The following is a 26,546-nucleotide window of genomic DNA, read 5'->3' on the forward strand; positions in this document are numbered from 1 at the left end:
CAAATTTTCCTGATTTTTAAATTTTCTAGCATCTTTGATTCTTTGTGTTCTACTTCTACTATATACAGAATTTTACTATTTATTATGTGAGCAGTGCTACACAGCACTTCAAATCAAAGTTGCGTATAAACTAATTAAAGAAAAGAAATACTAAACGCACCCTGGTTTTATGCAGACTAAAAAGACACAGAAATGACAAGTGAAGCGACAAAGCTGCACGTCAGGGATTCTCAACAAAACAGCCAATGTTAGAAGCCCAAGAAGAGGATTGACTTGGCAGCATGGCTTACACGCGTCAATCACTGGAACCCCATATCACGAACAACACGCTGAGTTGTTGGTAAAGGAATCAAACCCACCCGTAAAACAGCACAGTAAGAGAGAGAGAGAGAGGGCGCCAAAAATGAGATAAAAAGAAAGAAGATTCTCTTGGGCTCGAGAGTCACGAGCGGTGGTGAGTGTGAGTGAGTCACTGACCGACATATCAGTACGGTCAACTTGACATTGATAGAGAAAAGAAGATAGGGATTGGAGGGCTTTTGGGGTTTGAGGGCGTAAGCAACGAGCCACTATATATATTTAGACGCGTTACGGATGGATGTGCATTTGGACAATTACGCTTACACCAACAGACACACCATTAAAATACTGTTTAGTTAGAGGGTTAATTTTTAATATTTAAATAATATTACACATATTTTTACATATTTTTTTATTTATATTTATTTTTAAAAAATACAGACAATATTATTAGAACATCATTGCAAAAAGGACCTTAAATTTGTGCATGACATCCGCTCACGTGTACCTGCGGCTTATAAGCACACAAAACAGCCAAGTCCTATGTCATAGAGTTGACTATCACATCATTAGCCAGATTTGATTCTTCTCGCCATTGATGAGTTTAACCCCTTGTCTATGCTTAGGTAGCTAGGGGTGTTCATTGCGTTGATTCTAATTAATCCAATCACATCACACTTTCAAATGTTTGTTTTAGATTACGATCATGTTATCGATTGCACGAGCGTTGTTGCTGTACATGGGTTAATTAGATTGGATTGGGTTGGATTCAAGGTATTTTACTATTTTTTTTAATCAAATTTAAATTCCTCCTGCTGGGAAATGTTTATTTCAACCCAACCCATGGTTATTCTAAAAACTAATCCAATTCGATTTGTACGGATTAGGAGTCTGTTTGGAATCTGTTTATTTTACTGAAATTAAAAACCTTTTATTGAAAATACGATAAATAAAGATAAAAATTAGAAGAAATAGTACAGTAAAACTCATAAATACTAGTAAAAATAAGCTGACTTTTTAGTTTGAAGTCAAACATACACTAGGTTGAGTCATTGGATTGGAGTAATTTTGCTGGACTTAATAGATTTTAAATTATCTTTCAACTATTTGAGCCTATTATTTGATAAATGATTACAATTTACGCAATTGGGTATGAACGGTCTAATATTCTAACTCCATCAACCAAATTAACAAATTTAAACCACTTTGTCTCAACTTTTTGCAAATAATTTTAACTTTTAGTATTTTTTTTAAATAAGTTAATTTTTAACTTTTTTTTATAACATTTAAATAAAAATTTACTAAAAATTATATATTTTGATAAATATTATACAAATAAGTTAGTAGAAATTGCAGAGTACCCAAACAAACACTAAATTCTAAAATGCAAAATATTTTCAATTTATTAATAGTGTGAGATATGTTGAGTTACTTGGTTTGAAAATTTGCCAATCATAACCCAACCCAACCCAAGTTTCAAGAAAGAAAAAATGAAACTCAATCTAACCCATCAACCTATGAAATACCAACTGAAGGTGTTGATTGGATTGAAGTAAGTTATATTTGTCGAATTGCTGGTAGAATAAATGCATAACCTTAGTTTTTTTTAGACAAAGGTAAGTGAAATATTATTAAGAAAAACCAAAACTAAAAAATACACCACAAGTTTAAGGCAAATCCGAATGGAAAACATCTTCCACATCCTCAGGCAAAGATTCTACTCATACATCATCATCTGCAGATAAAACTATTTTTTTTAGCTAAACAATGAGCTAACCTATTCCCTTCATGCCGAACATGCTGAAACAAACAGCTCCTCAACGTTCCTCAACCTTAGTTTTATTAACTTGACAAGTTGATAACACTGACAACATAGCCAATGACCAGGGAGAAAGAAAGTATCGAATATCGATATTGGTCGAACATCACACCAAGGAGATGGAAAGGGCATTAAACATTGTAAATTGAGGTGAAATGAGCACTTGTAGCTACATCCAAAGAGGTTTGGATTCCTCCCTCAAGGTTGGACATAAAAATAAATGTTGATGCAGCAGTGGGTCCTCGCTTCTCTGCCATCACTGCGGTTGGGAGAGACTGGAGATGGGAGTTGGTATTTGCTGGCTCCATGAAAGTGAACACTACCCTCCCTCTCCAGGCTAAAGCAAAAGCAATTAAATGGGCAATTTCCTTAGCCCTTGCTCTGGCTAGCGAATCTGTCATTGTGGAGACAGATTCTTAATTTGTTGTCCAGCTTCTTTTGAATTTGGCAGTGCCCCCTCCTTGGAGAATCAAATCATTATGCTTTGATTTGAGGTCCCTTTTTGTCTTTCTCTGGTAATGTCTCTGTAATCTGGGTTCCTAGGCTATGTAATGAGGCAATCCACACCTTAGCTAAATGGTGCTTATCTTGTAATTTTTTTGGCTCTTTTGGCTGTGGTTATAGCCCGGATTGTTTCTCTTCAATTATTTTTGGGAGAGTCCAGTAGGGTGTTGGAATTTTATTTCCTCTTTAAAAAAGTTTTGTGTTCATAAAAAAAAAAATTAAAAAAAAAAAGAAAAAATAAAAAAGAATAACCCTCCTATATCCACAATCAAGAGTGTTTAATCAACAAGTGATGGTGGTCATCAAGTGTAAGATAAGATTAGAGGCCGATAAATTAAGTTCATTGATTTAACTTCTTTCAACCTAATATCCAGCCAAACTAGTGATGTTTGATGATATAAAATGCAATGATGACTGAAGAATGAGTGGTTGGCTATATATAATAGATCAAATTGGATCATATTTGTATGATGCATTGAGCTACTCAATTTTTCAATAACCCTATATTTCTCATTAAGCTTAATATTCAATTTGAAATCATTACATTTTCTTCTTTTGATAATTCGACCGTTACAATAATGAGGGAGGGGAGATTCAAATTGAAATGACAATTTAAACATGTAGCACAGGTACTGGCCTTACCCCAGCCCACATAGCAAATAGGGTGAGGACAATGGTTGACTTTTCCCCCATACTAGCCACGTTATATTTTAAAAAGTTAACAAATATTTTTATAGATTTTTTTTTTTTTCATATGTGTGTGTGTTGTTCTTCAAACTTTAAATTTATGATGTCTTTTGGTACTGTATTATTGAATTTATATTTTTATGTTTTAGGATTTGAACAGTTTATATTTTTTAATTGTTGTATTATTAAATTTGATTTTTTTTTTGTGGTTTTTAATACTTGAATTGTTGTATTATTGTGATTTGAGAAGTTTCTATAATGTTAAAACTTGTTTTGTTATTTTTTAATGATATAAGAAGTTAAAATTTGATGTATGATATATTTTAAATCAAATTTCAATATATTATATATAAAAAATTTGAGTGTGGTGAGGCAAGACGAGTACCCACGGGTGCCAGCTAGAATAGGGAGGGAAAAAATGCACACACCTCGAAGCAAGAGTGGGGCATGGTGGGGAATTGGAGACCCACCCCCTTGCCATCCCTAGATTCAAACCTTGATTTTTCAAATAAATGAGGGAAAACTATGTCACTACGCTATAAGGCTCTTGACAGCTTACAATTAATTATTTGAGTGTTAGAATATTGGTTAAATGGGTAAATTTGCCATTTTTTTTAACAAATTGAACTTTTGGAAGAATCGGTAATTTGTCATAGTACCAAAGCAAGTAATCTGAATTAGAATCCAAGGAGTCCGTTTAAATTTTTGTGATAATTGACTACTCATCAAAAACTAATGAACTAGATGATATAATATTAGTTTCTTTGGGATGTGATTCTAAAAAAAAAAAAATATATATATATATATATATATCAATTGAAATAGTAGACAACTTAGTGTGTCCAACATCCCATGCTTAGGTCTATAATTAGAAATCCTAATTATCACGAGAACTTTTTTTTAGGGAAAAAACAAGTCTACATATTACTTTCTCTCTTAACATAAGAGTAACGTAATTGAGTAAAAGAATTAGAACATACTCGTACATCTTCAAGTAGTAAGCCATAATGGGTTAAGCTTTCATTACCGCTTCTTAAAGGTTGAATCAGCACCAGGGAATCTCCTTCTATGACAGTATTGGTAATACCTATCTCGGATGAAAATTGGAGAGCTTTTGCAATGGCCAAAGCTTCAACTTCCAAAGGGCAGTAGGCTTGTGGGAGTTGCTGCGAAAGGGAAGCCAGCACCAAACCTTGGTTATTCCAAATCACCACGTCAATCTCAGATTTATTAGCTTCAGAAAGGTGATGTTTGGATAACGCGTTGCGTTTGCTAGTTTGCACGTTTTGCGTTTTCCTCCTTTTTTCTTTTCTTTTTTTTGGGTTTTCACGCGTTTCAGGGAATGCGGTTACTGTTCATGCACTGTTTCATGAACCGTAACCGCAAATGTTGACTTTTCCACGGTGAACAGTGCATCTGTGCACTGTTCACGGACCCACAAATTCTACTTTTCAACAACTTTTTCATTAAAAATGGGTCCCACGGCACTAATCTGGTTTCGTTGGGTCCAAATAGACCACACCAACATAGCAAATAAATTTGGTCTATCCTGCTTCTGAAAAATCCATGCTGCCAAATCCTTGAAGGTCCCAAACTGTGAAGTCCCACAAAATCCAAATAATGCAGCACCCGACCAAACTTCATCGAGTTCTGAGCATGACCAAAGAGCATGAAGTTGATCCTCTAGGGCTAAATGACATTAGTCACATATAGGGTTAATTTGACAATTTACTATTAACATTAGTTTCATGATGTAATATGAACATAATATGTGTCTACCGAAATATATTTATATATCTCTACACAACATATGTATGGAATGAATTTCAAATAAACTAGCAAATAATTTTGTAAGTCAACTAAGATCTTCTAATATTTTTATTAACATGCAAGATTCAAATCCTTCATTCTCCAACTATTGAATAATAATAATAATTCAAGTCAAATTTATATAATTTTTTATATAATATACTATACATGATAGTAAGGTACTAGATTACTACCATGACATTTATATGTCACCTAAAAGCTGGTGCTTTATAATGGTAAGGAAAAGCTGCAAAAAAATGAAAATGAAACACATTTTGTTATCATGTAAACTATATACCCTCTATGTTTTGAGAAGGGGAAAACCATGGGCTCAAGCCAATCAAATAATCCACTAGTTTGTGGAAAAATATTATAGTTTTGTATGTATCTACAGTGGAAAAGGAAAAAAAGAAAGGAAGAATGTGGATAAGGCAATATATTCTATCGTTGCAAAGAGAGGGATTTAATGCCTTTCTTTGGGTCCTTCATCATCCTTTTACAGTGGTAGAGGTAGGCATGTGTTGCTTTCCACTTATTGGAGAATGACAATGTTTAGTCTTGACAAAATAATACATCATGCATATGATGCTTTATGCATGCATGCTTGGGCATGTATTGGTGCCTACTTTAACAGACTGGTATGCTGTTGGAATATGGGCAAAATCTACCTCTGCAATTGTAGTAGTTCCTACCTGTAGTTGACATTATTTGACCCACCATCTATTATGCCTAGTAACTAAGGAACATGATCCTTTTCATTTCAAAAATCTGTTGATTTCAAAAATCTGTTGATTTCAAAATCGATGTCTCTACTACCGACCCCATTGTGGTGTTGAATCCCAAGCGCCAAGTTGAGTCCATTCGCCAGAGGATCTTAGCGTTGATGATCAAGAACTCCAAACTCCAAAACCCCTGAGAAATCTGTTGAAACGGGTTCATCATGTCAATTCGGGTTAACGGGTCAGTTTCTTCTCAATCTCTCTCTCAGCCAAACCCTAAGATTTGTTTTTTTTTGGGGGCGTTGGACTGGGTCAATGCTGCTGCCGTGTCGGTTGGTTAAGGGAGTCCCAGTCTGCTATTTCGGGTTGTAAGGATCTGGTGGAGGGGTTTGAGTCGGGTCAATGCTGCTGCCGGGTCGAGTTAAGAGTGATCGGATCGGTTGGTTACAGGTGTCTCAGTCTCAAGTCTGTTATTTCAGGTTGTAACCAAGTGGATCTGGTGGAGGGGTTTGGGTTTGGACTGCTGGATAAATGAGTCTATATATGCGTCTTAAGTCGGGTCGGGTTGGAATCAGGGCCATTGGGTCGGGTCGGTAAACAGAATCAGCGTCCAAATCAAGATGGATTTGAAGAAAAGAAGGATCAATTTTAAGTCTTTATGAACCCTCATACACTTCCTGTGTGTACATGGATTGAGTTGTTTCTCTCTTCTTTATGAATTAGAATTTTCATTTAGTTATTTTTTTTTTTCAGTTGCAAATGATTTGAGTTAGATAAAAAAATTTTCAGTTATATTCTATCGTTGCAAAGAGAGGGATTTAATGCCTTTCTTTGGGTCCTTCATCATCCTTTTACAGTGGTAGAGGTAGGCATGTGTTGCTTTCCACTTATTGGAGAATGACAATGCTTAGTCTTGACAAAATAATACATCATGCATATGGTGCTTTATGCATGCATGCTTGGGCATGTATTGGTGCCTACTTTAACATACTGGTATGCTGTTGGAATATGGGCAAAATCTACCTCTGCAATTGTAGTAGTTCCTACCTGTAGCTGACATTATTTCACCCACCATCTATTATGCCTAGTAACCAAGGAACATGATCCTTTTCATTTCAAAAATCTGTTGATTTCAAAAATCTAATAATGTACAACTAGCCCATTTTCCCCTTATCTTTTTTTTTTTTTTTTTTTTGAAAGAGATTTTTCAACTTATGGCGTCTACTCCTGATGATAGCTCTTTATCATCAGACCAAGACATCAATTGGTTTTTGGTATATAGCTATTTATCATCAAACCAAGACACCAATCAGTTTTTGATGTAGGCGGGATTTAAACCTCAAATCTCTTATTCAACCATCAGAAACTTTACCAGTTGAGCTAAAGGTTAATGGCTATATGTCTTTGAATTCATACAAAATGCTATATACATATAACAAACTAAATTTGCCATATATAACCTATTAAGAGTCCACCAAATTTTCACATTCCTCTTTAGCTCATTAAGTCATATACAAGTTAACTCGACGAGTTGAAGCAAGCCTTTATTCCCCCCACCCCCACCCCCTCCTATCATTTCCCCCCATTTCATTTTTCTATTTTATCTTAGACATATGTCAATGACAAATTGGTCCATCATTTGCCAACATACATCATTTTTAAATCAAGATATATGCAATCCAAAATATACATAAATATTTGATGAACTGAAAAAATATTTAATAATTATGTAAAACTCATGGTGGGTGACACTTAATTTTACAAAATTTCTCATAAGTCTTAACGGTTTTGCTATAAATAAAAGGAGAGTACATATATATATATATATAACAAATCTTAATTGAAATTCGTGTCGTATTCATATCGTGTCTATTCACTCTCAGACAAGATAAAATCTGGAAACTATGGAAGCATCCAATCAACTAATAGAAAATATAATAATAAAAAATAAATTTTAGGACACCCATGGTAGGCCACATTCTCTTTTATAACTTTTTTCTTCATCAAATTGCACATATAATGCCACAGTTTTCAACTTTTTGCAATAACAATAAAGAATCCTCACCCACGTAAACACAATAAATGTTAAAAGATTGCATGGGCCATGCAGAGTTTTGAACGAAAGAATTAAGTACGTAACGCAGCCAAATGAATAATATAAGTGTTAGTAATATTTTATTCTCCATTCACTAATAACAAGATGCCCTGGTGGGCCACACCCACTTTTGTTGGATTTCATCTGTCAACTTTCAGATATGATAAACTATTATTCTAAATTTCCAATAAAGAATCTTGTTTTTACGTAGATACATACTCTTGACCTTGACCGACGTTGCATGATCCATGCAGAGTTTTGAACGAAGGATTTCACGTAAAGAGCATAAAAAAAAAGTATCACTTTCGGACACTGTTCTTTTACCAATAAGAAAAAAGTATCACTTTCGGACACTGTTTTTTTACCAATAATTTGCACCTAGTACGACTCTATTAGCACACAACAAACGTTTCCACAACCATCCGATGAGAAATCAATAAATTCTTTGTACCTCATTCACCAAATTCAATTAACACCACCAACTTACGAAGTAGATAAGCGTGCCCTCATTGAGAGGGGACCACAAACGGCGTTCTCTGACGTGGGGGCGATAACACGTTTTGTAGCTAACCGACGAATATATAAAAAAAATACACACACACAATACCCTCGAAGGCCCTCGAACACATCGCCAATCCTAACGGTCTCGCCGACGCCGTCAAAACTAGACCCATAATTGACTTTTCACTAGCTCACACGTGCCAAGCGTTGAGGCAAAGTTGCCACGCGAGCATCTTTGATTTTCAGGTCGTTCACGTGTTAAGGTCCAGCCTCGACGCCTCACACGCTGTGCCAATTGGCTAAGCCGATTTTACCATTTTGCCCCCCCATGGTGTACACTTTGTAGCAAAATACAAATAACTTTGACATACACACACATACACATACACGTAGGCCTCTCTCTCTCTCTAATAATTAATTAAACGAAAATTAAAATTACACTACTATACATTAATATGAAGAAAGACTGAGTTGCTTACCGGGAAAAGAAGTTATTCTTCAAAAGAGCACAAAATATATATATATTAAAAAAAAAAAAGCTCTTGCTTTTTGTGTTAGCTTTGATTTCCAAGCTTCATACTTTGTTTTCTTGGTCCCATGTGGTTGAGCCAGATCTCCGGCATTGACTCACTCTCAGGTAAGTCTGATGGCTTAAACTTTTTTTTTTCTTTTTTTTTTAATTTACATTCTGGTGAAGTTTTTAGCTTTTTTTTTTTAGCACAAAATTTCAATTTGTTAAATTGATTAGAAATTTGTTCTCTGGAGTTTATATAATCCTTTACCCATTTCTTGTTTTTTGTGATAAAATTCTTACTCACCTTATTCCCAATTGAGAAAGATCTAAAAAGGTGTTTCTGGGAAATTTATAAAGATTTTTTAGAAACTGGGTTTTTTTTTTTTTTTTTTTCCTTTTCCATTTTCTGACTCTGTTATTTCTCTGCCTCTTCTGACTCACTAATCCAAAATTTTCTATTTTTGTCTCCTCCAGGAGAATCCTTCAAAATGGGGCTAAATATTTTTCACAGTGAAGATAAAATCACCACAGAATTTTTTGGTGATGGGAAGGCTGTTATTTGTTGCAGTTTTTGCTTATAAAGTGTAGAAGAAATAAGGATAGAGAAATAAAGATTAAATTTTCAGCAAAATTTTTTTTTTTTTGAAGGAGAAATGGATGTTAAAGAAGGCCAAGATGGGTTACAAATTGAGGGTTCTTGGATTCCAAAGACCCCTGTTAAACCCATTCTGCCAAGAACAACCACGATCTACACAGACTCACAGGGAAACCCGCTTGACCAAGCAATTTGGTTGGGATCAGACACATTTTCTTCTAATTTTACTCAAGCCTCTCAAGCTAGTGAAATAGTTGCATGTTGCAATTCCTCAAATTGCAGCCAAGTACACAACTGTGTCAACAGTTCAGCTAATAAAAATATTGACAGTGTGGGAGCTTGCTGCATAGAGCCCTTACCCAGATGGAATAATCTCCGGTTCGCCGATCTCCTAGCCCTCGCAGATGCAGCCTCCGCGGCGGCCGGTAATGTAGCACCACCACCACCACCACCACCACAGGGTAATGACAGTGTTGCAACAAATTCTTTCTTGTCTGTCACAAATTGTCAGAATGGAAATTATGCGGCAGATCACAGCTCTGCAAGCCTGTTTGGAAACCATGACCTCCAATCAAAACCGTGGACAAATGGCCACTGCATGGCGGAAGAACCTAACTGTAAGTCTTACTAATTTTTGCTTCAAAAAAATCCCATATGTATACATCCCTTTGAAATGGATCCGTTTCATGTATTCAATTTTGGATTAATTATTATAAATCTAAAATTGTACTGTACTTAGTGCCATATCATTTAAAATAAAGTATATATTTTTAAAAATTTTAAATGACATAACACTATAATACCGTACTAACTCCGCTAATTCACTTTTTAGACATTCACATCTCTAGCAGCTTCTTTTAATTTTTAATTATTATTACGTTACGGTGGAAAAGTGTCATTTAAGTTAAAACTCATTATTTTAAATTAAATATTATAAATATAAAGTATATCTAGTGCCACGTCAATTAAAATTTATTTTAAATTACATGACACTTCTGTAATTTTAAATTTTAAATTACATGGCACTACTGTAATTTTAAATGACGTGGCACCCTACACTAACCGTAAATGAACTGTAACCGTAAAATACCTCTCTTCATTTTACTTTTAATTTTCACAACTCTAGCATCTCTTTTTTTTTCCCCTAAAATAAATAAATAATTAATTTGTTAGTAAGCTACGTTGTGTCATTTAAGCAAGAGCTTAGTACTTTACCTCTAATTACTTAATCACACAATCAAGGAGATAGGACTAGGAGAAAAGATCACAGAAACAATACTAAAGGTTAGTGAGCTAAGAGATTGGGGATATATTAGACAAACTACTGCCAGTATGAAAGGATAAAACATTCTTTTTATTGGTAACTATGGATATAAACATCAGTACTCTGGTAACAACACAATGACTGGGATGCAATTACAGCATGGGTTTTTAGGACAAGCAGCAGATTAACAGAATTGGATCTAACATGAACATTTAAACTAGTTTACTTTACTGCACTGCAGATTATGTGCATGCCCCAAATGTGTTATTCCCTGCGGACTTTAGGGACGACCACATTCCAATTACTCCTAGTACAAGGACAAATTGAATGAGAAATGAAAACTTATGCACACTGTAACAATACAAGTTAAAAATTTTTGTTTTGTCACCTTACTTGTCTGAAATAATTTAATGTTACTCTACAGATGAACTTTGTACCCCTCATCGGCAGTCCTATGATCTTAATTTGCCACCAAGGACAATGTCTGATGCGAACTCTAGCAAGACCAATCCCCAGTTGGCACCCATAACACCAGAGAAGGACATGAGAGTACCAAAGAAATCAGTTTCAGATGTTCAACATTTATGTGCAAACGAAAGAATGGATGAGGAAACAGAGAAGCAGAATGAAGTTGCTGCCACAAGAGTTGACACCAATGAGGTCCAACCCAATAAAGAACTCTCAACCCCTGTTACAGATTCATCACTTGCTGCTGTTTCCACTCCATTCAAGGAGAATGACTTCCCTGACAAGGGAAGCAGCCAAGATATTGACCTGAATAAAACACCGCAGCAGAAACCAAGGCGGAGAAAACACCGGCCCAAGGTGATCACGGAAGGAAAACCAAAAAGAAATCGCAAGCCAGTGACTCCAAAACCTGCCGGTTCCAAGGAAAATCCAACAGGGAAGAGGAAGTATGTACGAAGGAAAGGAATTGAAAAGCCCTCTACGACTCCTCCAGCAGAAGTAATTGGAGAATTTACTGATCTGAAAACACCCAAACGTGCTAGAAAGTCATGCAGGAGGGCTTTAAATTTTGATGTAGAAGGACAAGTGCAAGATGAAAGCTCTACATGCAAATCTTATATTGATTTAGATCCAGATTTACCAACCCAAGATTTTTGCAGTAATGAGGATGAATCGATATCAACAGTACAGCTCAGCAAAGGGGCTGTAAAACACACAGAAGCTGGCATTGCCTATGACCTCGCCCGCTCCATGAATCAGATGCTGAAAGATTACATATCATTGCCTGAAAGGCAAGCCCCAAGCACAACGCATCCTACAAAGACTGATTCCTCACAGGCAGAACTGAATGCTGATTCCCATAAGGATAACAATACAGAAGGGGAAGGTCAACTGATTGCTCATGATGGAAAGGAAAACACTGCAAAAGTCATCCTAAAAACTGACAATCAAATATCACCAAAAAGTCCAAATGATTCCAACTGCAGCACCAGTGCAATTTTTTCAAAAGGAGAACAAGCAAGGCAATCGAAGAGAAGGCATTCTCATGCTGCTGAACAAGCTGATGCCAGCACAACAAACCTAGCCGGGGCTCAGTTTAATATTTTAGACGCATACAATATGATGAATTGGATGCATTTTCCAAATATTCACAAGAAAAAGAGAACTGAAAAGGGACAGAATTCTACCACCTCTAGTTCATCATCTTGTGTTACTGCCACTAAAAATGTTGTGAGAATAGCGAAATGTCCCCTACAAGATGCTGAAGAAAATCCTTGTTCATCAAAAGCCAGCCAGTGGGTTTCTGGTCCCCAGTTTGATGCTGGTACAGTTTCCCTGACAGATGGAGGAAAAGATCTTCAGAATAGTCATCCAAGTTTTGAATGTATTCTAGCTTTAATTCAGACAGAGAGGTCAACAAGAAAGAGATCTAGAGGCCCTACTCGCGCTCGTAACTTGACTTCCCTGACCAATTTTCCAGAGTGCATAACTCACCCCACCAAACAACCTCTAGTGGAAGGTGATGGGCAAACAATTGAGATTCCACAAAATCCTCATACATGCATAGAGGCCCTGGTTGCAGAGATGAGCACAACATTGGCAAGAAAGAAGCGAACCAAGAAAAGAAACTCTGTTGTCGGTTCAGCTTCACACCAGAAATTAGTCTTGTATAATCACAACCTACCCTCTTTCAATTTATCAGGTACTTTTAACTATAACCTCATTTCACTTTTGGCTAGTCAAAAACTTTTAAGTTCTTGAAAACCCACAAAATCTGCCAAGGAGTTATTTCTAATTTCCATAAGCCACTTAATGCAGGTGCTTCTCATGAAGTAACATGGAAGCAGATGTTTTCTATTGATGCAATAGTCGAGCAATTTAAGCATCTAAACATCAATAGGGAAAGTAGTGATTTTTCACTACTACAGCATAATGCAGTTGTCCCCTACAGCATGCAAAATCAAGAGCACAATGCACTCGTCCTTTATAAAAGAGATGGTACAGTTGTACCCTTTGAAGGTTGGTTTGATCCTATCAAGAAACGACGTCCACGGCCTAAAGTTGACCTTGATGAAGAGACTAATAGAGTGTGGAAACTTTTGTTGGAGAATATAAACAGTCAAGGTATTGATGGAACTGATGAAGAGAAGGCAAAATGGTGGGAAGAAGAACGAAGAGTATTCCGTGGACGTGCAGATTCTTTTATTGCACGCATGCATCTTGTACAAGGTACCAATACTCGATCTTGTTCTAAAGCTCTTTCTAAGGGGTTATTTAATATATTTCTATTTAAGAATGTGCACAGTACATTGTTATTCAAGTAAAAGACTATTAATTTCTGATATTTATTCATATTATGACAGAGTGAGTTGGGCAACATGACAAGTGCCATTTTTTTAACAGCCCATTCTTCGAAGAGATGTTTTAGTGCCAACCAGATACCAAATTCTACCATAAATTGACTTGTAATATCCCTAAATGGACACTTCTTTACCTTTGAATTACCGCTAAGCAAATAACCATAATTGAGTCTTCCCAAAAGCAGTGTTAAAGATCCCCTAAGAGGTAAAAGTTTAATAGCAAAAGAAGTAGAGGAACATGTTTAATTTGTGGATAAATGAAGTTAAAAATGTGATAAGATATAGTCAGCCAAAATAATATAGTAACTGTCAACAAGGGAAGAAAAAGACAATGAAATTCGAAGCATAGGATAGACAGCAACCAAACACCAAACCTAGATCTTAAGCAATTTAACCTAGTGTATAAGAGTCTCAAGGAAAAGGAAATGTGCCTCCATTTAAATCAATACAATTAAAAGGATATAAACAATACCTACATGCACTATATCCTTGGAAAATTGCACCACTAGTTCAGAAGCTACTAAAACAAGTAAACGGGGGCAGATGCTTAACTTCCTCCATAATCCAACACAGCCTACTCAACTATGATTGCCAAGGAAACTTTGATGACGGTGATATAATAGAAAGCCTTCCCCTATTTTTTACCCATTGATATAATTCTAATTACAGCAGAATGCTATTTCCACAGGAGATAGACGCTTCTCACAATGGAAAGGATCAGTCTTGGACTCAGTTGTTGGAGTTTTTCTCACTCAGAATGTCTCTGACCATCTTTCTAGGTGAACTTTAGTTTCCAATATATACAAGGAAGTTGATGTTAATTAGCAAAAGTGCAAATGAAAGATCCTTTATTTTATTTCTTCAATCTGTTGCAGTTCTGCATTTATGTCACTTGCTGCACACTTCCCCCTCAAGTCAACCAGCAACCAAAAAGCATGCTATGAAGAAGGGTTGAGCTTTGTAGTCGATGAACCAGAACTGTACATACTGGATCCAGAAGACAGCATACAATGGAAACCAGTTTGTGACCAGAGTTCCATGACACTACATGACCCTGAACATAATGAAGAAAAAGAGGTAGTTAACAGCAACGAATCCCCTGGAGGCAGTACAGTGGCAGAAACAGCATGTTATACAGGAGGAGGTAGGCTAGCAAAAACCTATTCAGTTTCATCTCAAGATTCAGCCTTTTCATCTCAAAACTCTCCACCTGTTCTAACTGCTGAAAACATAGGATCAGGCCTAGAGAGGAACTCAGAAGCAGACTATCTATTAAATGGGTCTAAGCCCAACAGCTCAGATGGCTTGGCTTCTATTGTGGAGCTTCAACAGATGGCTGGATCTACACTGCTAGATGAATTTTACAGTCATGTAAGTGGCAATGCACCTTCTGATGAGAACCCAATGGATGCATGCAATGAATCCAAAGGTATGAATCATGACAACCAAAGACAAGATATAGACAAGATAAATGATCCTCAAAGCTCCCTAGGAGCATCCATGAGCCTTTCCAGTAATTATCATTTGCATCTGACCTCCACTTCAAGAGTGCCAGAAGTTGAGTGCTCTGAGATGTTCAAAGAAGAAACCCAATCTTCTGAGATTTCCCAGAACAAAGATGAAAATAGTGTGAGTGAACAAAGTGCAATAACAGTTGAATCTTCAAGTCAAGATACTGTTCAAAATAAGCCTACAATGAATGTTCCAAAAGCTCCTAGATCTTCAAGCAAATCAGGCAACAGCGTTCAAGTATATGAAAATGTGATCATTCCATCTCAAAGCCAGGTACTTGGGGACCCTAAAACTGTTGAATCACTAGCTCAGGGGCAAAACATTGAAGTGCAACAAAGCTTGCCAAGTCTTTCTGGAGAAACCCAAGATGTTACAGCAATCAGTGAGATGAATGCTGCTACTATAAAAGCAAAGAGAAGAAGAGCTGCAAAGGAGAAAAAAGAAAATGTTAACTGGGATAATCTTAGGAAACAGGTGGAAGCCAATGAAATTAAAAGAGAAAGAACAGCAAACACAATGGACTCACTGGACTGGGAAGCTGTAAGATGTGCAGATGTTAATGAGATCGCCAGCACCATCAAAGAACGGGGGATGAACAACATGCTTGCAGAGCGTATCAAGGTATAAATATAATTTATGAAATATAGTTCTCAACTGTCAATGTGCTCATTAGGGTAGAAGACTATACATACAAAAACGCTTTGACTGAGAAATTTGTGCAGGATTTCCTTAACCGACTGGTTAGAGAACATGGGAGTACTGATTTAGAATGGTTGAGAGATGTTCCACCTGACCAAGCAAAGTAAGCCCACAAAACTAATTCATTTCAATTCCTTACACGAGAAACTCTAATACTTCCAAACACTATTATCAGTATGTCACTTTCATGTTGGTGCAGTATACTATGTACTGAATGTGAATAATTTATTACCTCTTCAGCTTTTATACAAAGGAAAAAAAAATGAAAAACAGACACAGCTATTTACATCTATAAATCAACTCTGAATCATATGTGCAGAGAATATCTGCTAAGCATAAGGGGATTGGGGTTGAAAAGTGTAGAGTGCGTACGGCTTTTGACACTCCACCATCTTGCTTTCCCAGTAAGTTCATAATGAAAGCATAATTTCCCAGAATAGATTTCCAACTCTGTATGGATCTATACTTTTTTTTTTTTCCTTAACAGGTGGACACAAATGTTGGACGAATAGCTGTAAGATTGGGATGGGTGCCCCTTCAGCCACTGCCTGAGTCACTTCAGTTGCATCTTCTAGAACTGTCAGTGTCATTCCTCCTAAATATTACTAATTAAACAAACAGAAAAGATAATGTTATTGTGAACATATAGGTACCCAGTCTTGGAATCCATTCAAAAATATCTCTGGCCCCGATTATGCAAGCTCGACCAAAGAACATTGTAATGATTCCTTCCACTCTAATAATTTCAAATGCATGTCTTTCATATGTTTAGCAATAATAGTAAAGCAACTTCAATTCTTGATAAAGTTTCCGTTGACTGTCTGACTTATTACTATATCTGCCAACAGGTATGAACTTCATTACCAGATGATTACATTTGGAAAGGTCTGTTGAATTACATTTGTTCTCTTTGCTGACCTATCAAAAGCTAAGAATGAACTGGACAACATTCTTTGAAATTTATGCAGGTATTTTGTACAAAAAGCAAGCCAAATTGCAATGCTTGCCCAATGAGAGGAGAGTGTCGACACTTTGCTAGTGCATTTGCAAGGTTTGCATATAATTTGTTCCAAAATTTTGCATCTATATTGCAATATTATTTACACTTAATAGTTACAACAAAGAAGGAATCACTTTCATGCATCCACCACCATCTAGAACCCTCAACATATGTTCAATCTAATAAATTGATGAGATAACAATCAAAAATTAGATGGCCAAACAAACATTCAAGAGCAACAAACAGTTGTAGATACCAAATTTCAATATCTAAAGAGAACAAGTTCATAGATCATGTTTTTACAATAAACAGTGTCCCCCATCACATGAAAACCATCTAGTCAACTCTCTTTTCCAATTTTGTTAACATTGTATGTACTAGGGAAAACCAGAATTCCCCTTCTGCATACCTACCTAAACAACCCCATCACATGGTATGCACATATAGCTGGATTTGGTCAATTACATCACTAACCATGTTGGATGCAGTGCAAGGCTTGCCCTGCCTGGGCCAGAGGAGAAAAGTATAGTGACTGCAACTGAAAACAGACCAGCTGAAAACCCTACTTCGAACATCGATCGACTGGCGCTGCCTCTCCCTCAGGAGTGCAGACAATTAGAAGCAAAAACTGGAGTTAGTAACTGTGAACCTATTATTGAAGAGCCAGCAACACCAGAGCCAGAATGCACTCAAGCAGAAAATGACATTGAGGACACTATAAATGAGGACCCTAATGAAATTCCTATAATCAAACTTAACATTGAGGAGTTCTCTCAGAACTTACAGAATTATATGCAAAATAACATGGAACTTCAAGAAGGTGACGTGTCAAAGGCCTTGGTCGCTTTAACTCCAGAAGCTGCATCAATTCCAACAACCAAGCTTAAAAATGTGTCTCGACTACGAACAGAGCACCAAGTGTAAGTTGACATCACACCTCCAACTAATCATGAGATATTTCAAACTTGTTCATGCAAGATTTTAATTCAATGACAGAATGGATGGTATATGGTTCAAGTGAGGAAATATAACATCTGACCTTTCCAAAAAAAAAAAATTACCTATGTTCACACATATATACTAATAACTCATGAACACCCCTAGTGAAGCATGTGCTAAAAAATGACAAACAAATTAGCTGTACAATACAAGTTTCTCTATCTTTTATTCTAGATGATACAGAGCAACTATTGTATTGGTCAATTACTCACAGAATATACTGAAAGGTTTTTCACCTGATGCAGCTATGAACTTCCAGATTCACACCCTCTTCTGAATGGGGTTAGTTATTCCAACACTGACTTAACAAGGAACATCACTTACCTTGTATATCCATATTCATTCTCAGATTAATTGCTTTTGCTACAATTACAGCTAGATAAACGAGAACCTGATGATCCCTGCTCATACCTTCTTGCTATATGGACACCAGGTAAGCAGACAACACCTAGCCCTGCAATAGAAAACTCCTTTTACGTAGTTGAAGTTTATGTGCTACATTGATCAGAGATGGTTAGAAAGCATATCCCAAATAGGCAATTAGCTAGATACATATTCGCTCCAATTCTTATCATTTCCACTAAATGCTTTCATGTTTACCTCAGGTGAGACAGCAAATTCCATCCAACCACCTGAAAAAAGTTGCAGCTCCCAAGAATATGGCAGATTGTGTGACAAGAAGGAATGTTTCTCATGCAACAGCATACGTGAAGCAAATTCCCAGATGGTCCGAGGAACAATTTTGGTGAGGATATGACTATCAAATGTACCTATTGTGAATTGGTGATATCAAAGTACATCTCTTGAAAAATTATATAGTAATTACTACTAATAATAGCAGCAAACCCCCCCCCCCCCCCCAAAAAAAATATATTTACCATACATATATCTAATAAAAAGGGTCGTACTTGTTACACAAAACTCTCACTTTTGTAGCATTTAGAAGGGGTGATCGGTAGGCAACCTTACCCCAAATTTTTTTAGTAGAGGCCAGCTCCTGGACTTAAACCCACAGTCTATCACTTTTGGGCACTATTCATATATCTAATACCAAATAAAATCATAAGCTAACCAATATTTGAACAAATCATGAACAGATACCATGTCGAACAGCAATGAGGGGAAGCTTTCCACTCAATGGCACCTACTTTCAAGTTAACGAGGTCAAATCCCAATACCCAGATCATTCTGTTACTCTCTGCATTTTAAGCCATATGTCTCCATTTCAGGTGGTACAATTATTGGATATTATTTGTATGCAGGTATTTGCTGACCACGATTCAAGTCTCAACCCAATTGATGTTCCTAGAAATTGGATATGGAACCTGCGAAGGCGAACTGTGTACTTTGGAACCTCCATACCAACAATATTTAAAGGTAAAGATTGTATGCAGATGCTTTTGGTTATATAATAAAGGTCAACCAACGGCACTGAAAATATGTTTCTTGCCTACCAGGTTTAACAACACAAGAAATTCAACAATGCTTTTGGAAAGGTACACGTTAACTCTACCTTATTTAATGTCCAATTGCTTTAATTTGATTATATCTATTTGTCGCTATAATTACATGTACCTTTTCTAGAGTTTCGCACAAGCCTACTTCACTCAGAATTTTTTGTTTCCAAACGTCTTGCACTAAGGACACTAAAAGCAGTTGCATACCCCTCTATATGAATACTTATAAAATAAATAAATGAATAAAATGAACTCCAATTTTGCTGCACTATTTGACTAGCATGTTACATGATATCAAAGTGCTTTTGTGATTGATGACTCAGAGAATCAAAGAGCTTGCATATGTATAAGTCAAAAGCGTAGGTCTCCTATATGTCCTCAGTATATATAAGGTGAAATGGGCACTCAAGTACTTCAGATGTTGGCCAAGAAAAAAATAAAAATGAAATCCCTTCATTCATGCTATTAAACAGAGAGGATGAAAGCACATAGCCATCCTCAACTTCCCTGCTCTAGAAAAAAAAAATACTAGACATCTGAATTAGCAATATACTCTCCAAATGAACAAAGTGCAAGCTCAGTAGCACTAGCCAATACCACCTTACTATAACCTTCTATCTAGGCACAGTAATGTTTCCTACTGAGAAAGCATCTGCAAATGTGCCGAAAATTCTAACTAAACTTAGGCCCATAGGAAAGGCAACCTCTCTTAAGAGAGAAGTTTATCGAATTAGGTCAACGTGATAATTTTACCAGCAAAACTTATGATACTCAGTCGGCTCAAAAGTTACTGAAAATAATTGCAGGATTTGTTTGTGTGAGGGGATTTGACCAGAAATCAAGGGCACCTCGCCCTCTAATGGCAAGACTGCACTTCCCGGCTAGCAAGTTGACCAAGACAAAGGGTAAGACGGATGATTAGTAGATGGTGATAAGCTCAAATGGCTTGACACTAAATCCACAATGTGTAGACGAGTATTTAGCGGCGGAGCATGCAACAGTTCTGACTTGGTTCATTGGAGAAAAAAAAGTGAATTTACGGCAGAATTGTATGATCTCACAGTGACGTGAGCCTGTAACATGTGATTTTCAATGTTGTAATTACTTAATGTCTTGCTCAAATCTTGAGCCATTCTTCTAGAATCAGCAAACATGACAAGAATGTCATATTGTACTTGATAGGTACTTTTTCTTGCGCAAAAACACAAGAGGCATGTGATATAGGTAACTAGAGCGCATTTGCGAGAGCACATGAGAATAGCATAACAGTTAGAGCAGCTATATCAAAATACCCCATGGCCCAGACCATCTCAGTGGCATCCACCTACATATACAAACATACAGACATTTGTATAATAAGCGTCTAGGCAAAGAAAAAGTGTATGTATAGATAAAATTGGTTTAGTAAAATAAAAATAAACAAACAATTCAACACTGTTACCCTTACACCCATCTAATCAAGTGGATATATCATGTAACAAATATGTGCAACATTTCTTAACAACAGATACAGGCAAAAAAAAAAAAAAAAAAAGATACAGGCAAAATTATTTTCACATGCATGTAAAGGAAGTGTTTGTATCCCCCTGCTATGCATGCGAAGGAAGTGTTTGTTGCATCTATCTTATCATGTGCCTTCACATATATTATTTTTCTACATTTTAGTCTGAAGTTATACCCTCTGGTATGGATCTAGATCCGGTAATAGCTCAGACAATTGCACCGTGCAATAGTAATCAATTACGGAGATTGAAAATTTAAAAATTCACTTTTAATCTTAGTCATTGGATCATAAAATTTTTTAACCTTCCAAATTTTTCCTTTTTACCTTTTTTTTTAACTTTTACGTCTCTCAACAACACAACAATTAAACCCCAATGTTACATTATTAATTGACATGTCATTTTTACTACTTCTACTAATGTTATTTTCTATCTTCCTTCAATGATTGTTTGTTCTCTCAACTTAAATCAACTCAATCTTTTTTACTAAAGCATTACCAAACTATCTCAAGTGAAACTGGGACCACCCCTCTTTCAGTGCATTTCCGACCAAATTATACCACATCAAATAAAGGAGAAAGAGCCTGAATAGTTTTTCTGTATCTGGGCTTTCAATCATTCAAACCAGATGCTATAAACACAAGCAGATTTAAAGCAGATGATTGATCGGTTACAATTTTTAACATGATAAAAATTCATCATTCACGGACTAGTATGTTCTCCAGAAAAAAGAGCACTGGAAGCAGAAATTAACGGTGGTAAAGTTGGGATGTAAAGAAATAAAGAGTCTAAGATCGTGCCAACATCAGACCAACCAAAGACACCTCTCCGAAGCAACTCAAAGTAAGACATTAACTAGCGCTTCCATTTCAGAATACGCAATAACTGATTTGGCACATGAAGAATAGCTTGTAGACCCAAAAGCTTGAAGGTTCACAATGAAAAGAAAACTGATTGAAATTTGAAACGTATAGGCATAGTCTCTCTGGTTCAAGATCATACCCTCTAAAGTCATAGAATTCTACTCAAACACATTTCAACCAAGCATATTTTTTAAACCCTTCAAAACATTGGTTTGCCGCACAAATTACCCACTAAAAGATGAATAAAAATCATCAGTGACTGGTGAATATTACTGTTGAAGATATAATAGCTCAAGAGGCCCAAACTCATTGTAGGACTATATATCCATGTGTTCATGAACTTGTGCAACAACAAAACTAATCTTAATCCTATTTATAATGTCAAGTGCTACAAACATAGGTTGGCATATGGTTAGCTACTACATAAATCTTACATTAAGGACATTGTAACATGAAAAATTCAAATAGCAAAAAATTTAGTCAGCAACATCTTTTCCCTGTGGACATAGTCCCGCAACCACATTAATTCTTGCTTCGATTCTCTGTTTTCTCTGTCACTCTCAATTTTTTGAACGACATTTCTAACATGGTATCATAGTCATGTTTCAACAACTTTAACAACTACGAAACAATCAGTCATTTAGGCTGTATTTCTGCCTTGTTACAGATGAACCCCAAAACTTTCCAGACATTCAACTTTCACCCCTTATATTTAGCTAAAGTTTTCAAATATATCTATATAATTCCCCCAAACACCTCATACTTCTTATATTACATTCTTGCATTAGTTAAAATTTATATTTGTTATTACTTTGCCCCCTCATTCTTGAAATCCTAGTTCTAGACCCCGTTTGTAGTAAATGAAAAATCCTTATGGCGTGCTTGGATGGCAGAATTTGAGGACGTGAATTTGGATTTAGGTAATTCAAATCTAAATACTTTGTTTGGATGCTTAAAAAAAATTTAAGGATTTTGATTTGACATATCCACTAAAGATTTTTAAACCTTCAAATTCGAAATTATCGCATTTCAAATATATTGATTTAGAAATATGATCAACCTGATAAATCACCGCGATCATCAATCGTCATGCGAATAGACACAGCCATTCACAAACATTAACAAGCAAAGCAGGTTCAATCAATCACCAATTCAATTGACACAATAAACGACCAGAAATAACAAATAAATATATAAAAATCACAAGCCAGATTGGTTACAAGAATGCATCAAAAGTAAAGAACTGGATATCAAATCGATCGTCGATCGAGATTAATTTAGAGAATGATTGGAGATCAATAAGCGTACCTTATTAAATCTTTCTCTCGCTGAGGCGTTAGAGAGGAGAGCTTTTAGCCTATGTTTGGATAGAGAGAGAGAGAGAGATATGGAGGGAAAGAGAGATGGAGGGAAAATTTTGTAAAGAGAAATGGTGTGGAATTGGGGATCTGTGTGTGTTTGTTTGCGAGAGAAAACTAGAATTTTAGAAGTTTTAGGAATTTGCCGCCTTAGCGCCAATTTTCGTTTTATTTTCCCTCCTAATTTGATTTCTCGCGTCATACGTGGCGAATGCTGGGCTTTCAGTGGACTTGTGGGGAATTTATAAGATCTGTGATATGGTCCACCGTTCTACTAAAAAACTTTTACCTATTTAAAATTATTGGTTAGAAAATTTTTTTAAATAGAAATTAATTACTAACTCAATAATTTTAAATAAGTGAAAGTTTTTTAATGGAATGGTAGACAAGTGACGTGGTCCACCAGAGAACCCTATAATTTCTCGACTTGGCGGGTGGGTCTAGAGTCTATCAATGGCTACACATTTATATCCAATAAAATACATAGGAAAAATATATCATCAAAAAAAAACATAGACAATATAAATTTAATTACATGTTTACCAAAAAAAAAATTAATTACATATTACATCCTCTAAATTTTAATTTATTTTTATATTTTATATTTTAAATTAAATTAAATCAATTTTAATTTCATCCCTAAAATTTTCAAAATTTTGAGAATTTCAACATATGATGTTCGCTCTTAATGATAATTTTTTATCATTAGTTAAAGATATCAATCAGTTTTTGGTGTAGGCGGGAATTGAACCTCAAATATCTTATATAAACTATCAGAAATTTTACCAATTGAGTTAATTGGAACCTACTAAAATTTTCAAATTTTTGATTTATTTACTTTAAATTACTTTTCATTTCTTCTATTAAAAATAAAAACATTACTTTTTAATAGGTAGAAATTCTTGAAGTAAAATTGACGAGCCTATGGAAGCTGACGACTTTGCTTACATGCTCTCAAACGCCTCTAAAACATTAACGATCCATCTTAAAGACTGACGGGCGCACCTTAAGGTCGTCAAGGTAAATAGGAACAATTAGAAGGCATTGACGAACAACAAAGCTAATGAGATTAAGTTGACGGATCTAACATGACTTGTTCTACACACATAAATATATAAAAAAAATATCTTGTGCTTCACGTTTAACTCTAATCAAGGAGAGTACTATAAAGAAAGAACTTCGCAAAATACGCGACTTAAAGACCTATAAGGAAACATCTTCTTAACCAAGATACAGATGTCAACCCTACACTATTATAAAAACCCCAAAATCCTCATAAACTAAAATACGCATAATTCACCTCAGTTCTGGCACTCTAGAGTTATGAGAAGTTTTCTGACTTGACCTTCAAAGGGTCTTTAGCCGGCACCACACCGATGCTCTCCTTAAGGTCTTCTCTTTTTGGTTGCATAAGTACTGTTGCAAGCGCGTAAGGCTGTGCAGCTTACTGGTGATTTTTCGACATCATCACTTTTCATTTTGCTTGGGAGCTTTTTTGTCAATGTTTGTACTTATGTGTCTATTAAGGGACACCTAAGCTCAAAACGACACTTTTTTGATGGAGTTAAAACAACGTCGTCTTGAGCACCGCACTATAAGGTTTATTTAACATTTTATTTTATATATTGTTGTCTTTATTTTTTCTATATTTTTTCCCCTTTCTATTTTACTCTCTCGGCCTCCAAGATCTCACTCTCAACAAGAGCATCTTTCTGCCTAGAATGTCCAATAAGGGCTTCCAGAATGTTTGTGTAGATTACGAAATCCTATCCGATTTAAACCATCGTCTCTCTCGTAATGTTCACATAAATCTCACTCTCACGTTGAATCTAAAGGAGGCAAGGTTATAGTTAAGATACCTAGGACAAAAATATAATTTTATACCCAAGTAATCAGTATAAAGTGCACATGTATGTTTGACAAAGTACGAATTTTCTCTCTATTATTTGTTGTCTAAAACATAAATATGAAATTTGATAATTATGTCCATTATTAATAATTATTTATTATGATTGTATTTGTATATGAAACTAGTATTTAGTATGTTATATTACTATTTAAAGGAAATATAATGTGGCATAATTTTAATGAAATGTTCAAATATGAAATATAGGGTCCGTTTGTATATAACTTATTTTGTTGAAACTGAAAACTGAAAATACTGTAACAAAATAATTTTTAAATGTGTAAATAGTGCCGTAAGACCCATTTTTAATAAAAAAAAAAGTTGCTGAAAAGTGAAGTTTGTGGGTCCCGTGACTGAAAAGTTGATTAAAAGGTGTTGGAAAAGTTGCTGAGATGTGTACTATTCACACTATATTAAGTCAACAATCACGACACAGAGAAAAAAAAAAAAAAATGCTACAACACGTGAAAGTCCAGACATGGACGCAAAACGCATAAATAATCCTATCCAAACACATACATAATTTAAAATTAACACATATATGAATAGGGTTAAAGATACACTCAGTGTAACTCTAAGTGTAGGTTTGGATCCACGTTTGCGTTTTTTTTTTTTTAAAAAAAAAAAAAAACAGCGCCTGGTGCACTGTTCATGTCTCATGAACAGTGCACCAAGGCATATGAACAGTAAAAAAAAGTGAACATAACTTTTTTCATACATTTAAAAATTATTTTGCTACAATGTTTTCAGTTTTCAATTTCAGCAAAAACTAGTTGTATTTAAACGAACCCTAAGTAATATCACACCGCTCATTGACTTGTTATTGAATTTAAATTTTGAAAATTTCATAGTTGGATTGCATATTCTATATATTATTAGAGATGTGCTATGTCCACAACATTTTCACAACAAATCATAGGTGGTTAGTTGTTATTAATTCAATTTTGAACCTAACACTAAAATTACTTTTTTACCCCAACAATAACAACTAGTAACAACCTACCACTTAAGATTTGTTATAAAAATGTTGTGAAAATATTATGGACATATCATTTCTCATGTTATTAACATACACGCCAATTTTCACGTCAATCGAATGTTATTTATTATTATATCTATAAACTCATCCGCTACACATTATTTTAAATTACAAAAATTTAAATTTAAACAATTAATTGATGACATGACTATTGATCTTTGATCGCCTTTAAATTTTGCAAGCATGGAGAATATATAAAGATAAGGGATAATTACATTTTACCCACCTGTGATTTGCCTCTAATTTGGTTTGCCTACCCATGGTTTCATTTTTGACACTTTACCCACCTGTGATTCCCTCCGTTACTCCTCCGTAACCCACCTCTAATGCAGACATTACTCTAACACATAAACTCATCAAAAACAAAATCTAAAACAGATCAAACACTCCTCACTCCCAAAACACACTCTCATCCAACATGCTCACCAAACGAAGTTCACAATGCAACGTGCTTGAGATAATTGACTAAGAAACTCCTGGGTTTTGATCGTGCAAGCAAACCAAGCAAGAAGGAGACACAGTGTTCAGCATTTGAGCTGTTGCAAATAGTATTTTTTCTTATTTTTGGTGCTTGGT

At 35.5% G+C, this 26,546-nt stretch overlaps 1 protein-coding gene and 1 long non-coding RNA gene across 5 annotated transcripts; one reads left to right on the forward strand and one right to left on the reverse strand.

The window, feature by feature from the left end:
* The first annotated feature begins 8,904 nt into the window (after window positions 1–8,904).
* Window positions 8,905–20,552, forward strand: LOC126692047 (DNA glycosylase/AP lyase ROS1). 4 transcript variants are annotated; one of them, XM_050387463.1, is made up of 21 exons: window positions 8,906–9,071; window positions 9,597–10,160; window positions 11,232–12,977; window positions 13,094–13,504; window positions 14,324–14,414; window positions 14,511–14,779; window positions 14,870–15,768; window positions 15,870–15,949; window positions 16,166–16,250; window positions 16,334–16,425; window positions 16,496–16,564; window positions 16,695–16,731; window positions 16,815–16,897; window positions 17,335–17,766; window positions 18,091–18,127; window positions 18,221–18,278; window positions 18,451–18,590; window positions 18,943–19,008; window positions 19,108–19,222; window positions 19,303–19,341; window positions 20,109–20,552. In XM_050387463.1, the coding sequence occupies exons 1-21, from the start codon at window positions 9,032–9,034 to the stop codon at window positions 20,222–20,224; spliced, it is 5,469 nt and encodes a 1,822-aa protein (XP_050243420.1). In that variant the 5' UTR covers window positions 8,906–9,031; the 3' UTR covers window positions 20,225–20,552. The 4 variants fall into 4 exon arrangements, with proteins under 4 accessions (XP_050243419.1, XP_050243420.1, XP_050243422.1 ...); XM_050387465.1 differs by having other exon boundaries at window positions 14,876–15,768; XM_050387462.1 differs by having other exon boundaries at window positions 8,905–9,071; window positions 9,423–10,160; window positions 14,511–15,768.
* On the reverse strand, window positions 20,507–23,128 carry LOC126692048 (uncharacterized). Its single transcript, XR_007644929.1, has 2 exons — window positions 22,976–23,128; window positions 20,507–20,626 (listed from the first exon to the last, which is right to left on the reverse strand). It is a non-coding gene; the product is annotated as an uncharacterized LOC126692048 (long non-coding RNA).
* Window positions 23,129–26,546: the final 3,418 nt, after the last annotated feature.

This window comes from Quercus robur, chromosome 7 (genome assembly GCF_932294415.1).
Source record: "Quercus robur chromosome 7, dhQueRobu3.1, whole genome shotgun sequence".
Lineage (NCBI taxonomy): Eukaryota > Viridiplantae > Streptophyta > Magnoliopsida > Fagales > Fagaceae > Quercus > Quercus robur.

Bases quoted from the DNA above. Each gene is read 5' to 3' on its own strand.
- LOC126692047 (XM_050387461.1), top strand. From the start codon at position 9,032: ATGTGGTTGAGCCAGATCTCCGGCATTGACTCACTCTCAG. The intron at 18,591-18,942 runs GTGAGGATATGA...AATCATGAACAG, and splicing joins TGGTCCGAGGAACAATTTTG to ATACCATGTCGAACAGCAAT. The intron at 19,223-19,302 runs GTAAAGATTGTA...CTTGCCTACCAG, and splicing joins CATACCAACAATATTTAAAG to GTTTAACAACACAAGAAATT.